This window comes from Rhipicephalus microplus, chromosome 10, assembly GCF_043290135.1.
Source record: "Rhipicephalus microplus isolate Deutch F79 chromosome 10, USDA_Rmic, whole genome shotgun sequence".
Taxonomy (NCBI): Eukaryota; Metazoa; Arthropoda; class Arachnida; order Ixodida; family Ixodidae; genus Rhipicephalus; species Rhipicephalus microplus.
The window spans coordinates 86,531,299-86,546,290 of record NC_134709.1 but is presented as its reverse complement, the minus strand read 5'-3'; the positions used below and the strand labels follow the sequence as shown (position 1 = coordinate 86,546,290).

The following is a 14,992-nucleotide window of genomic DNA, read 5'->3' as shown; positions in this document are numbered from 1 at the left end:
TAGAGCAAAATGGAGATGCTCTACAGCCTCGGGAAGGGTGTGCGGTTCCCAGGACAGTTAAAACTTGATGATCCGACACAGTGCCGGCGACGATATCGAAGTAATCCGGTCAACGAGAGCACACGTTCGGCGGAGCGCATGCGACGCGCGTCCGCTCGCTCCGGCGTCCCTGGAGAGCGGGCAGCCGTCCGAGTGAAATAAAGAATTGCTATTGCACCATAGAGAAAGAAGAAGACAAGAGCGGACACTCCGCGAAACCTGGCCTCAGGAAGTGCGTCACGACTACGTAACGAACTAGTGCTCCCACCACACGTCAGAGGGCGCAAGCGCAAAAAAAAACACAGTTATAATCAATGCAACAGAATTGTTTTCACAAATTAATAATTACACGCCCAAATTTGGTATGTTCTTTATACATAAAAACGATTTATTCAACACACCTTACGCGATTATTTTTCTTCAGCCGTACTGTCATAAACACCATCTATCCAGCGACAAGCCCATGCATGACTGACAGCGAGACGCTTTCGTCGCTTTCGTCAACGTCGGCTGCGTCGGCGTTTTCAAGCGTGAGATAACAGGTGAGGCACGTTTTCAAGCGAAGCTTGTTGAATGACATGTTGTTGGTCTTGTTGGGTCATTTTTTCAGAAAACGGTTACGCCTGCGCGAAAAAGACACCATGCAACAAACATAGAAAGATGCACACACACACGTTGCGCTTCGTGTGTGCGAGTTTGTTTCTTACGTGGCGTGTCATTCACGCAGTTGTAACCTTTTTCTGAAGCTTGTAAGGACTGGGAGGTTCGCTAAAAAGAAAGTTTGTGGCTCTATGCGGCGGTTAGACGGGAACATTGTGCAACGTATGCAGTATAGAAAAGGCGGCACGGCGTCAAGCCGAGGCGACGCGTGCTGCGTCTGCCACGGACGCGAGCGTCTGTGCGCTGAGCATAGCTGGGCAGCTAGGTCGTAGGCTCGGTGCAAAATATTGAGAAGCGTTTGTTGGGCCTCGCATGCTTCACGACGCATTTCCCGAAGGCTCGGAACACGAATAATTCTTGGTGTGCCGGAGGCAAATCTGGACTAGCCAAGTGGCCATCATCTTCGTTTCTTCGCTAGCCTTGTGCCACTAGTGCAAGCTGCCCACAAATTTTTTTGACGTTTCCAATATAATTTTACCGCACAAATTTCAACTACGATTTTTCTTCCCAATGTACTGCTGATACTGCGTACGCACGAAGGTGTTCTAATGTTCCCAGGCCGCGATACCATTGCATTACAAGGGATAGCGGCCTGGAAACTTCTGAAGATCTTTGTTCGTGGTCTTGACGTATATCTTTGTAAGTCAGAGTTTTATGGGTCAGAGATGTATCACTGGTTTTGTATTGTGCATCGATTAGCTAATCATTCAAAGGGGTTTGCTGGTACACTTATGACGTGCACATATCTTTTTTGTAATTTGACAGCGAAGCATCCACTTACTAACATTTTCAGACCGCGCTGACGCCATGCCGTCCGGCGGTCCAAGCTACGGCAGCTACTGCTGTGTATCGTGGTGCTTCAACAATGGCAGAACCCACAAGAAGCCTGGGACGAGTTTCTTCCGCGTACCACGGGACGGCAGGTGTGTTAAAGCTTTTGTATGGTTTGCATGTCTGTAGGCTTACTGTTCGTACTTGCTAAGTGAGGGTAACAATAAAAAATCACTATTCAAGCACTTCCCCTTTCAGCTGATAGTTCATTGCCAATGCAGGATGAAAGCATGGATGCAGTATGCTGGACGCGATGATCTCCTGAGTAAGCCGGCCAGCCTATTGTACGCAACGTACAGGGTTTGTAGCGACCATTTTACTGCTCAAAGTTTCATGGACCCTGGGCACACAAGGCTTACAAGAATGGCTGTTCCCAGTGTGCAACCAGCTGCACCATGTAAGTGATTGACTGAAACTCAAATATGTGCAATAGCAGCCACTTGTATTGAATCAGTGGCGACAGTTAACCGTGAAGATCTCTGTAGCCGATAGAGAAACCTCACTACAGAAGTAACACTTGGAAAGTCTTAAGTTCTGTGAATTGTGGGCTATTACCTTCCTAACAGCAGCTTTACATTTCTGTCATTTTTTGATGCTCTGGACCTGCGCAACTTGTTTTGAAAGACTTTAAAGGGCTATTTCACGTTATCTTCAAGCCTGAGTGCACATGTACGTATACCTTTCATCAGTGAAAGCTGCCACTGTTGATAATTCCAAAAATCACAAATTACTTGTTTCCTAGTTGGTGCCGTCTCTTTTCTTCCACGTTCGACCAATTTATGCGTTTGAAAGAGCTGTTTAAGCTTCCCCATGCTACAAGCTTTGTAACTTGTACCAACTGCACATATATGCAGGTTCTCTGAGCGTCGCTTCAAGTAGTGACTGTGACATGGCTGCAGAAGCTGCACTGCAAGGTGCGGATGAGCTTCAGTTTGTGTTATTATAAGCCTCTTACTGACACATTGTCGTAATTTCATCTCTTCAGGACCTGCGGTAGAGGCTTCAGAAAGCGGCTCCCACACATTGAGGTGCCCCGATGAACAGGGTGCGTTCAGTGTCGCGATTTCTTTTTTTTTTTTACCCAAATTGACTGTTGACCAAACCTCTGCAGGTGGCAGCTCCCTTGTAGCTGGTGAAAGAATTTCTGATGATTTCGTCTTGCCGGAGAAAACCTTAACCAGTCGTTCAGCTGTCACAAAAGGAACTTGTGTGGCCGGTAAGTTGTATGTTCACTTCAACACCAGAGTGGATTGATATAGAGACTTCCGCAGGCCGCTCGCAAGATTGTTCCGACAGCATTGTCCGAGGCACTGAACAAGCTTCACAAGACCCTCCAGAAGACGTCTCCGCCAACAGCTCCACGCCTGAGTGCCTTAGAGAAAATGGTGGCTATGCTTTTATTGCAGCAGTTTTTAATGTGCTATTTTATGTTTAGGACATTCTGAGGAAACTATCCTCAAAAGGACACTACGTGTGCACTTACAAAATGTAAGGGTGGGCTCTCAGTGATTTTCATTTTTTTTGTGCATTGTCAACATTGTGAATGGTTTGTTTTTAGGTAGTGGAATCGAAAACTTTGTACCACAGAAAGTTTCAGACCTTGGGTCTGAAAGAGCGAGGAAAGTGCTCGTATGGGATTAGTTGTTCTTCGCTTTTACATCAATTTTTTTGTTTATTGCAGTGCGTTCCTGTGTGCCAGCGACAATGTCTCCATCAATGAAGTACAAGCAAACCATTAAACATCTGCAAGCCAAAGTAGCAGCACAGCGGAAAACTATCAAAAGACTGCAGAGACAGCCTCACCAAGCACCGTCATCGACTACGAAGGCCCTTGAAGTTATCCGACCGCACGTCACCGAGGAGGTTTTTAAACTTCTTTCTGCACATGTTCGCTTGAGGCCCAAATGCAAGGGCAAGCGGTTTCCCGTGTGGTTCAAGAAATTCGCTCTTCACTTAAACTTCCGAGGTCCGCGAGCATACCGATTTCTGGCTCCGTATTTTTCTTTGCCCTCCCGGCGTTCATTAAGGAGGTGGCTAGCTAATGTAAAGATGACTCCAGGCATAATTCCAGGAATCCTTTCTTCCATTGCAACAAATACTCAAGCTTGGAATGAACGGGACCGAGTGTGCGCTTTAGTTTTCGACGAAATAGCACTCAAAAAGAATTTGTACTATGATGCTTCAAGAGACGTTGTCCAGGGTTTTACAGATGATGGCACTCATCGCACTTCAACCATCGCTGATCGAGCACTGGTTTTTCTTCTTGTTGGTGTTTCGAGAAAGTGGGTTCAACCGGTTGCTTTTACTATAGGGCACACATCAACACCATCATCTGTTATGCATAACTTGCTGGTGTCACTCATTTTGGAGCTTAGGAGCATTAATATTGCAGTGAAAGCAGTCATTTGTGACCAGGGCAGTTCAAATGTAAGTCTCGCTAACCAACTAAAAGTGACTGTAGCAAAGCCTTTTTTTGAAGTTAATGGTGAGCGGGTATATTACATTTTTGATGTTCCGCATTTAATTAAAACAACGCGCAATAATGTCCAAGCACACAAGTTATACATTGGGGATGACATCGTTAACTGGTCGCACATTGTAAGCCTTTACCAATCCTCACATGAGTTGCGGTTGCGATTGGCTCCAAAGTTGACTGAACGGCACGTTCATCAGAAACCTTTTTCTAATATGAAGGTCAGCAGAGCAACTCAGGTCTTCAGTGCATCAGTTTCGATTGCTATCACGGCAATGGTGTATGCGAAGGTGCTGCCTGCCTCGGCCATCACTACAGCTCAATTTTGTGATCGTATGGACAGGATTTTCGATGCCTTGAACAGCTCGAGTAAAAAAAGAACTTCGCAAAAGCTGCGGCATGCAATCATGAAAAATGATTCAGAGCTGATTGACTTCCTCCGAGGCCAGCTTCCCTGGATTGCATCATGGCAGTTTGTTGGCAGACGTCAACCACAAACCATCGTAGGTTGGCAAATTACAATTCAGGCAATTTGTCAACTATGGGACGACCTCTCCAAAAATTACAATTTTGAATACCTGTTAACACGCAGGCTTCAACAGGATCCTCTGGAGAACATATTTGGCCACATTAGGCAAAAACAGGGTTGCAACACCAACCCCAATGTAGCACAATTTATTTGTGGCCTGAAGCACATCTGCATAAGAAAACTCTTCAAGCTGTCAGAATACGGAAATGTCGAGGATGATGAATGTGACCTCCTCCAGGAACAGCTGTCGCCATTCTCCCTCACCAGTGCGTCTCTTGTGGATAATGAGGAGTGTGCACAGCCACAGCCTGACGACTTTCCCGCTCTAGACGATCTCTCTGAACTTGCGACAAACATTCACTCCCATATTATCGATGACTCCGCTGCATATTATGTAGCTGGTTTTCTCATCAAACACTTCCTTCGGAATGCATGTGACGGTTGCAGTTGCCCACAGTTACTGAAAGACGACAGTGAGACGCTTAAGGGTACCCACCAGTATTTCACAATGCTCAAAGCATACCACGTCCCCAGCAAACTTTTTGGGAATCTCACTGTGCCATCAGAAGCAGCTTTTGCATACGTACAACAACTTGAATCTCGCTTTCTTGCCATAATTGAGGCCACTGCACATCACCTGAAAGTGTGCGATGTTTTGTATCACCATCTGTCAAGTGTTGGCGATTTTCATTTCTGCTCTGCTGGGTGTCGCGCTAAGTTTCTGAAAATGTTTTGCCGGGTTCGTTTATGTTGGCATGTGCGTTTTGTGAACCGAAACTTAGACAGGGTTAGGTTCCAGTCTTCAATCTCGGGCATGCAGCTTGACAAGTTCAAAGGTTAGCAATTAGCGGCGGGTTTACACTAAAGTATTGGAGTTGAGCCGAATCCTGCAATAGCTTTGTTATGTTATTACTTCGTTACAGCAGACTTCATTATGGTCTTATATGCTTATATTCAGTTCAACTGGACTAACCACTCCTTCGTTGCATTCATTGTTTTGGTTACCCGCTATGAGGAGTACAAACACTGTGTATTCGCTCGAAGTGATTTGCATAACCTTAAAAAGAATGTTGGGCATCCTGTCTGTATTTTTTGTAGCAAATACGGGCGAACTGTACACTTTACTGTGGGTCGCTTGGTCACTGTGTATGCTTTATCTCTCCAGCTCAAGTAATATATCGATAACAAAACCGCTTGTTGAAATGTCTTCGAGCGGGTAAGGAACACAGTATGAAGTGGGCACGGTTCATGTTATCACGCTTTTCGTATTTTAGCTTCTCATCAACCTCCTCATCTTGCCCATCAAAATTTTCAAAAGAATACCCAAACTTGTAGTGTTTGATGGGGCTGCGGACGCTGCCATTTTATTTTTATATAGCTTGTGAGTGATAACGTACGATGTAGAGCCTTTGTGAAAAATAATGAGCCAAAGTGGTTTCCTTCTGCTATTTATTAGCCCTGTAATACCGCTCTCGTAGCACCAATTAAAGTCCACAATTCTGGATAAAGTGATGACTACAATCTATTTTAGCTCGCAAGCGTCACAGCAACACCCAAACGCAAATCACTTGGGATCTTAAGTTTTTGATGAAGGCGACGCATAACAAAAGCCACAAGACCTGCCAGTGTTGTAGCATAAAGTTTGTCTTTCACGTAGTGAGCAAGCTGCAAAGCCCTACCTTTCTGAGGACAAGCAGGCATCAAGTCTGCTTTTTTTCATTTTGGACTAGCTGTTCTTAAGCACAGCCAGCACACTGCACCTTTGCCTTTCTGTTATATTGTGTCGTGTGGTTTCTGTGCGCTCTTTTTTTCTATGCATTATTTCAGTTAAGCCCAGGCGTGATTCGCGACTTCATTGCTGTGTATATGTCACTTCTTCCTTCTTCATCAGCATTGTGCGCTATGTTTTTGCCATAGATCCTTAGTTACCCACTGGCCCGGTGTGTCATACTTCACCAGTTTCTCGGCTTCTGCCAACTCTAGCGATGTGTGCGTTGTCTGTGTTCTCTATGTATTTGTTACAATATTTGTTACAATTTATTTGTAAGGCGAGATGCATTTGTTGTCTACCTTTGTCATATTGTGCTTTTTATATTCTCATACTCTACCTTGCCTTTGAATAAAACATTGCGGATGCTCTGTTTCTTTGACTGATATATACATTGATCACTTGTTCCAAAAGAAAAACACAAGCGCGATGAATAAAACGATAGTGAATTATCATTACCTGCATCTCTTTTTTTTATAACTTAATCAAAATAAAAATTACGTCACGACCGATTCGCACGAACCACTGAACAAAACAAAACAGGGAATCGCTAAATCAAAACGACCTACAAAAACTATCCATTTGGGCGATGAATAGTGGTCTGAAATTATGAACTTACGACATAGCCAAACGTCGGTTATGCAAAGTAATTCAAAAGTTGCGCCAGTGAAACCGAAACCGGAAGCGCAAGCCACTTGCTCTCATCAACCACTAGGTGTGCTAGAGTCGATTGGGCCGCTGGGGTCTACGGGAGTGTCCACTCTTCACCTTTTTTATTTCTCTATGATTGCACTAGATTGAACGCGGGCTGCAACTACATGTTCTTTGATTTCAGCACACACGTAGGTGCAAGCTTCTTAAACGGCATATTGATGAAAATATGTGTTAAATCTAAAAGCCTCTTCGGCGATGTCTAGCAACAACGTATACCTTTTGCAAGAAACGCCAAACCTTATCCTAAACTCTTGATTTTAAGGGAATGTGGTGCTTCATCGGCGGAATCACAACTAAAAGCACCACGTCTTGCACCTCGGCTCCTGAGTCGTGGTCACGGTATAAATGGTCTGGCTAGTTGGTGGTGCACAAACTGCTGATAGCCTTGACATAATACGCACACACACACACACACACACACACACACACACACACACACACGCACACACACACACACACACACACACACACACGCACACACACCATAACCACTTGCGCAAAACGATGAAGAAAGGGACGAAAGAGGAAGAATGTGAGCGCTATTTTCTCTTCTCTTTTGCCAAATGGTACACATGTTATATTTGGCATATAAGACCTAAGTTCCTGCCGCAAAGTGCCACACAAAAAACTTAAACACATCAGAACAACATCAACACACTTTCCAAAGACGCGACCTTCCGTATGCGCACAAGGAAGAGAGAAACAGGTGTGTCGCTGCTGATAGGCGAATTCTGCACATTTATGATACGCAAGACCTGTAACACTTTTCCTGTGCTGCCTGATGCAGCGCGAACAGTAGTTTTCCATTGTACTGACGTCACGGGACGGCTCTAAGCTCTCCCATAGTAGAGTACCAAATACTCTTAATCGTTACCCACTTTTTCTAACCCCCCCCCCCTGATCTCTTCCTTATAGGCATGGTAGTCCATACGCACATACATTCTATCTTTACCCCTTCAACTTGAACGTGAACATAGGTACTGACTGCATAACGTCTAGTGGTGCTTGCCAGAACTATTGGGAGTGGAAATGACGCCGGAAGGTTGCCGCCATTTTATTGGATAAATGTAAGGTTAAATATGATCGCGGCATTGCATCAAAATAGGGGTTATTAGTACATTTCTTTTTTTAGCATGGTTTTTCACTGAAAACGGAAGAGAATAAATGGAAAGAAAAAAACTTCACAAAGCTCGCTTACTTTTCTAGCTTTAAAACAGCAAAGTTGGTCAAGGAATGCGCGGAACGCCATTTGCTGGACGAAACACGCCGGCGAAGCTCCGAGTGCCGTTATTTGAAGAAACTAAAAGGGAAAAAATGTGACTGCGTTGATACATATACGTCATTGCAAAAAAAAGATAAGCAAAGGTACAAAACTATATAGAAGCTTTCGTGAACTGGCTCATTACGCACATGTCGTTCCTTCTCCAAGTACCACAATATTTGTTACTATCGCAACGGCGTCTCAATGCTTTGGACACGCCCCGCCGTGATAGTCTAGTAGTTAAGGTACTCGGCTGCTGACCCGCAGGTCGTCGGTTCGAATCCCGGCTGCGGCGGCTGCATTTCCGATGGAGGCGGAAATGTAGGCCCGTGTGCTCAGATTTGGGTGCACATTAAAGAACCCCAGGTGGTCAAAATTTCCGGAGCCCTCCAATACGGCGTCTCCCATAATTATATGATGGTTTTGGGACGTTAAACCCCGCATATCAATCAATCAATCAATCATACTTGGGACATAACGGGCAATATGTCATGCGAGCTTTCTGTATGGTAGGGCTTTCACTTCATTTTATTGGGCAGCCCTGCGACGTCAGAGGGTGAGGGAAACATGGTCAGGTGAGCCCAAGAAAAGCGAGTGGAGGGTACGCATTCATTTGATTGTATTTTGATGTCTTTACGCTGAATAACATTGCACTGCGTGCCCATATCGTTGCCGTTGTTGTCGCACTAATTTCTTAAGTGTACGCAACCAGCTGGAAAAACGTGTAATACTATCGGAGGTAGCGAAAAGTGTTAGAGGGCCCCTTTAACATGCTTCCTCGCTCGTTCATTCACGCAGCGGCCGGTCTTGCCGACATGGGTCATGCCGCAATACAGCAAAATCATGTAATATGGGTTGGAGACTATTTCCTGATGCTGGCTGTATCCTATGTACGCACGAATACGCAGACATCGGATATGTCCTATGGAAATACCCACGCACTTAATGACTTTTCGATCACGAAAAACCTGGGCTTCCTTGAGATGCGTTTGCGCGGTTCTCTGGCTCGCTGAACAAACTAAGACCAAGTTTGGGCCAGAAAACAGGCCCGGGAAGCAGCGAAAAGGGTAAGTCTTACCGCGACCACCTGGGTGGCCTGGGCCCGGTCACCAATCTGCTGTTCTTTATTTTTTCAAAAAAAAAAAAAAGGCGAATTTCACGTACTGTGGGAACCAATGATATGCGAAGCACGAATGGGAAAGGTTGATATGTCACTTTAAAATGAGCACAACGTTACGAGGGGGACGTAAATTTCGCCGTACATTACTTCCATGCCATGATTATCATGTTTGAATGTGTCATTTACCTCCATCGTCTGTTCCCGTCCCGTAATACCAAGTTTCGTATGTGGAGCTAGCGAAACGGCCGTGAGCACGCTAAGAGCATAGCATGTAGTCATGTTTTACATGACATACATGTCATGATTATCATGTTTGCACGTGTCATGTGCCTTCGTTATCCATTCACATCCCGTAATAAAATTGGTATATGTGAAGCTAGCGAAACGACCGCGAGCGCACCATGAGCGTAGCGTGCAGTCATGACTAGTCATAACATGAAAGTCATGACATGCATGTCATGAGTTCCACGTTAGGGTTTGTCACCTATGTTAGCTCTGCAGTGATGTCATGCGCTACCAGTTTTGCAAACGGTCATGTGAACAAAACCACCGCAAGAGCAGCAAGACCATGAAATGTAAATCAGGACGTTCATGACATACATATCTTGATTTTCATGTTATGACTAGTCGAATATGTTCTTCATACAGTCATGTTATGCCATACCAAGTTTGGTGTTGATGTCATTATCTAAACGGCCAGGAGAGCCGAAAGTCCTAGGCGGCTAGATAGATAGATAGATAGATAGATAGATAGATAGATAGATAGATAGATAGATAGATAGATAGATAGATAGATAGATAGATAGATAGATAGATAGATAGATAGATAGATAGATAGATAGATAGATAGATAGATAGATAGATAGATAGATAGATAGGTAGATAGATAGATAGATAGATAGAAGAATGTGATCGCAGCGTCATTGATTATGAGACCCACGATTGCGAGGCTCATTCTTAAACTGGAAGAAGGTGTTAACAACTTTGAGCATGGGGTGGTTTTATACTTTAATAGATTGTGAGCGCGTCGCGTAGTCTTATCGGTGTTTCAGAAAGTTGTCGCGGCCTCATCAATTGCGAGGTCCTCGATGACGCTGCAACCACTTTCTTAAACAATGATAAGACTACGCGACGCGCTCGCAATCGATTGAAGTATAAAACTATAAACCCACCCCATACTCAAAATCGTTAACCCCTTTTTCCAGTGTGGTGCGTTGAGTCATCGTGATGTAGCAATTCAAGCTGACGCTTTGTGGTGAGTGATGCAAACATGTAATGCCCTCGCACGAAGTTTCTTGTCTTTCGCCTCTTTCTAGAATTAGAAATAATTCGCTCCTTACCTTTCATTCCGTATTTTACCTTATCTGGCTAACCGTAGATGTAAACACTAGTACGTATATATCTGACTCCCGACTGAATACCACTGTCTACTTCTGTATCTAATTGCCAGAGTTTTCACTACTACTCCAGAACGCCAACAAAATAAGATGAGCACCTGTCTTTTCTTTATCAGTTTGAAACTTTTCGTGTTTATATACGCTCAACGAAACAACAACATAGAAGTAGCTGATTAGTTCGCAAGGTAGGTGCGCGCAGTTTGTCAGTTGACAGGAAAAATTAAAGTAGGAGTGCAACCACTCGTAATCAGCAAAACTTCGACATTACACACACTTTGAAGCTAACGATGTCAAAATTAAGCGCGACAGGAAGAAGTTAGGAGAGAATAAACCCGTGAGCAGAAGGATCATCCAGGGCACTCATTTGTGAACACGACTCATAAAAAAAATGGCCCCGTATCTGCACGTTATTCTGCAAATGTCGTCGAAAGACAATAGTCTTGCATGGGGAGAGAGTGAGCAAAACATTTATTTGATGTTCTGCTCAAGAAAATCGGTGAATGGTATTCTGGAGGCGCTGCGTTATAGTGCCTCGAGCGTGCAACGGAGGCGAACGAGCGCATCAAGTCACGGCACAGATATGAGCGCCATCTGGCAGTTTTCTTGAAAAATGAAGTGCGTGGCTCTGAGACGGGTGTGCGCGCCCGTCTCAGAGGGGATAAGGTGTAGAACGCAAGGCAACGGGTAGGTGCCACCACCGTCTCGTCTTAGCAAAGCGTTGGAAACACTCGCCTTTTCGTGCAATTGTTGCATGGTCAGCGCAGCGTGGTAAGTGCTACGGTCCTTAAAATTACTTATGTATGCCTTTTCTAGTAAAAGACGCAAAAGAAAAACATATGCATGTTGTTATGGTGCCCTAGACATGCGCAATAATTGCTTTTTAATTGACAAATACACAAGTGTGAACGCTGAATCTTCAGCAACTTTGGTCGGCGCGGCGGATAAAGTCAGCCGTTTCGAGTGCCCGATGCTGTTAAGAGTAGACAAACAGAAAAATATATAGACAGACAGACGGACAGATGGACAGACCAAAATTTTTGCGTCAAAGGTCCCCAAGAAAGACTATCGTCTTTAAAAAAAGAAAACAATGGCACACGTACTGACATCTCATTAGCATGTCCAGGAAGACAGGAAGTGAACAAGAACAAGGATAAAAAAACAGAAAAGTCACAGCGACAAAACCAAACGAATTGCTGCCTTGGTACATTAGTAGCGCAGGATAATATATTGTTGTGGTTTTATGTTGTGAAACCCCCGATGTGATATTGAGGAATGCCGTAGTGGAAAGCTCCGGAAATGTTTGACCATCTGTTGCTTTCAACGTGTCCCTAAATTTAGGCCCACGGGCCCACAAGCACTTTGCGTCCATTGAAATGGGGCTGCTATGGCCAGGATTCAATCACGCAAACATCGCATCAGAAACAGAGCACCATAAGCACTATACCACCATGGCAGACAATATTTCTAGAACTGAGCTAATCTATTTCTTAGTTGGTTAAAACAACGCAAGGTTCGATGATGCAATCGCCTTTAGCGATAGCCGCTGGTTCAATGGTGATGCACCGATATGCTGCTTCGTTGTGCTGTGGCCCAAGTGAGCTTCGTGTTTTTATCCGCAGCCGCGGTACCGCACCGCGACCTTTTCATCGACAGCTCGCGAAGCACAGGCTCCATAAACAATTCATCGGGTTTCGGCAGCCGCTTCCTGCGCTCCCGTCGCTTTCAAACCCAACCGCCCACCTGTGTACTGCATCATTCGTCATGTCCAGCCGGGTCAGGTAAACGGCCAGCGGGATGGCCTACGCACACGCCACAATTTCGTGACGCTGCGATTGGCACGCGCTGAAGTACTGAATAATGCGTCAGGCATTAAGGGACATGGGCGTATATTAACCACGCATGGTCTTAACCAAAGCTCAGCGTTTGATTAAACACTCCCTATGGGTGGTAAACAAGTGAAAAATTAAATGTGCGGTCCCGGATTTCATCGCTTCTTCGATTCGAACGGTTCGTACACGTATTTCTCAAATTTTAAGGCGAACACCTCACCCCCGTATTCACAAACGCTCCTCCACTCGACTTTCACCCTTCACTTAACAGAGTTGAGCACTGCGCCGCTGCTCGGCTGAAAGTGACGCTGCGCTACTCAAGAATCGCAGCAGATTATCGCTGATATGCAGCGACTTTCTCTGCCTAAAGATTGCGCTCCCATCGGCCTTCTAAAGTGAAGGTGAAGCGTTGAGTGGAGGGACGTTCTAGAATACGGGGATTAGACGCCTCATCAAACTCGAATATCGACCATCGACGTCGGCGTCCCGTGGCGTGAGGTACGAGAGGTTAACAAAAACCATCTCCACGTGATGGCTTCACGAAATTACGTCCCGACCGCGTCACAGATCGACAAAATTCGTGACATTACCAATACATCAAAATTACGTCACGTGACGGAAAGTCAGATAATGACGTCATTACATTACATCGCAGCTTCATCAAATGTGTTCCTATCATGAAGGCAATGCAAATCTTGATGCACGACTTGGTTTTGCACGACCTCCGTTCACGGAGGCCGTGCAAAACCAAGTCGGGTGCACACAGCTTTCGGAGAGTTGCAGGGAAAGACCAATAGATGTATATCATCTGCTGAGAAGAAAAAAAACATTGGCTTTCGCCATCGAGTCGTCTTTAGGGAAACTTTGTAAGGCTTTTGGTTACGACTGGTTAAAAGCCTCAATTTGGGTTTTTCGCCCATGCGTTCCAGGCCCAGGTTTAGCGGACGAATGGTGAGTATACAATGGGGCTTTCCAATATCTGTTGTGCATGCGGACGAGGGGCTTCAGAACACATGGCAGGACGCACGTAAGACGAAAGAATTCTCGTTTCACTGTATACACCGTCATTTATTCGAAAGCACTTACGTATAATGTAATTTGTTGCACGATTCTTCAAACAGGGTCATCTACTGCTGTTAAACATGACCCTTCATGCGGTCTAGTGGCTATGGTCTGCTGACCCGCAGTTCATGGGATAAAATCCCAGCCATGGCGGCTGTGCTTGAGGCCATGTACGTGAACTCAGTCGCACGTGAAAGAACCCCAGGTGGCCGATATATCCGTATCACTCCACCACAGCGTTCCTCATAAGCATGTCGCTTGACCCGACACTTTTGTTCTCACGAAAGCAAGCCTATATATCATCCTCGTCTTTTTAAAAAAAAATAGTGAAACAAGAATGCGCTTTCGCTTTTCCTTCCAGACACCATCCACTTTCTCTCGCCGTTGTTTCCTTCCAATCCATTGCACGGCACGCTTTCTCGTTCCAAGTCGTTTCACGCCTGCTTGAATTGTGCATCGCCCTGAATAGCGCGCGCAATGCCAACCACCAAAGCGAAAAGGAGCCAGACTGTGTAATCACCGAAGCAGTGTGTGCAGTGGCACGGTTCTTTTGTCTCTCTCTCTCTCCAACAAAGAGCAACCGCCACGTACGAACGCTACAGCATTCCTCACAAGAAGCCCTCACCACATGCTCCCGCGTTCCAGTCTGATTTCTCCCTCAATATCTTTTTTTTTTCTCATGTGTTCTCTCGTAACCCTTGCACCTTTCGCGAGCGGTCACCTGTCCTTGGCTTCTTAGACGTGGTGGTCTGCATGGCGTCGTTTTATAAGCCGACGCCATTCTTACACCGTGGTGGACGCCGAGTAAAAGCTGCACCTTTTTAAAGATGGAGGACATTTATGTGGAGGTGTGAACGAAAGGAGGGCTCAAAAGCGTGCTCCACAACAGCGTTCACAATGGCCCCGACACGTTGATTTGTGACCGCCGGTACCACAGAGTACTGAAGAAATAAAGAAAGAAAGAAAGAAATGGAAGGATGCAGTTTAAACAAATAACAAAATAAAAATATATATTGAATGAGTGAATCAATGAAGGAAGAATGATAGCGTTAAATAAATGATCAAGAAGTGAATGAATTCACAAAAGAATTTGGCTGCAGAACGTATCAATCACCAGAAAGAACAGGAAGAAGAGAGACGTGATGAAGAAAGGTAGAACGAACAAAAAACGAAAAAATGAACTGATTATTAACGAAAACGAAGACAGAGTCAACAGAAAATTTATGGGAGGAAAGAACAACAAGAAAAGCGCTAAAAACAACAAATCGGGGGGAAAAAGCCTATCGGCAAAAAAAAGTAGTAGTTGAGG

At 45.0% G+C, this 14,992-nt stretch overlaps 1 protein-coding gene across 2 annotated transcripts; it reads left to right on the top strand.

The window, feature by feature from the left end:
- Positions 1 to 226: 226 nt before the first annotated feature.
- Positions 227 to 6,758, top strand: LOC142774785 (uncharacterized). 2 transcript variants are annotated; one of them, XM_075875832.1, is made up of 8 exons: positions 233 to 581; positions 1,493 to 1,622; positions 1,752 to 1,927; positions 2,385 to 2,444; positions 2,516 to 2,575; positions 2,642 to 2,746; positions 2,802 to 2,915; positions 3,212 to 6,758. In XM_075875832.1, exons 2-8 carry the CDS (start codon positions 1,507 to 1,509, stop codon positions 5,371 to 5,373), a joined length of 2,793 nt encoding a protein of 930 aa, XP_075731947.1. In that variant the 5' UTR covers positions 233 to 581; positions 1,493 to 1,506; the 3' UTR covers positions 5,374 to 6,758. The 2 variants fall into 2 exon arrangements, with proteins under 2 accessions (XP_075731948.1, XP_075731947.1); XM_075875833.1 differs by having other exon boundaries at positions 227 to 581; positions 2,642 to 2,915; positions 3,212 to 3,246.
- The last annotated feature ends 8,234 nt before the right edge of the window (positions 6,759 to 14,992 follow it).

Bases quoted from the DNA above. Each gene is read 5' to 3' on its own strand.
- LOC142774785 (XM_075875832.1), top strand. From the start codon at position 1,507: ATGCCGTCCGGCGGTCCAAGCTACGGCAGCTACTGCTGTGTATCGTGG. The intron at 2,747-2,801 runs GTAAGTTGTATG...AGACTTCCGCAG, and splicing joins AAAAGGAACTTGTGTGGCCG to GCCGCTCGCAAGATTGTTCC. The intron at 2,916-3,211 runs GTGGCTATGCTT...TGTTTATTGCAG, and splicing joins TGAGTGCCTTAGAGAAAATG to TGCGTTCCTGTGTGCCAGCG.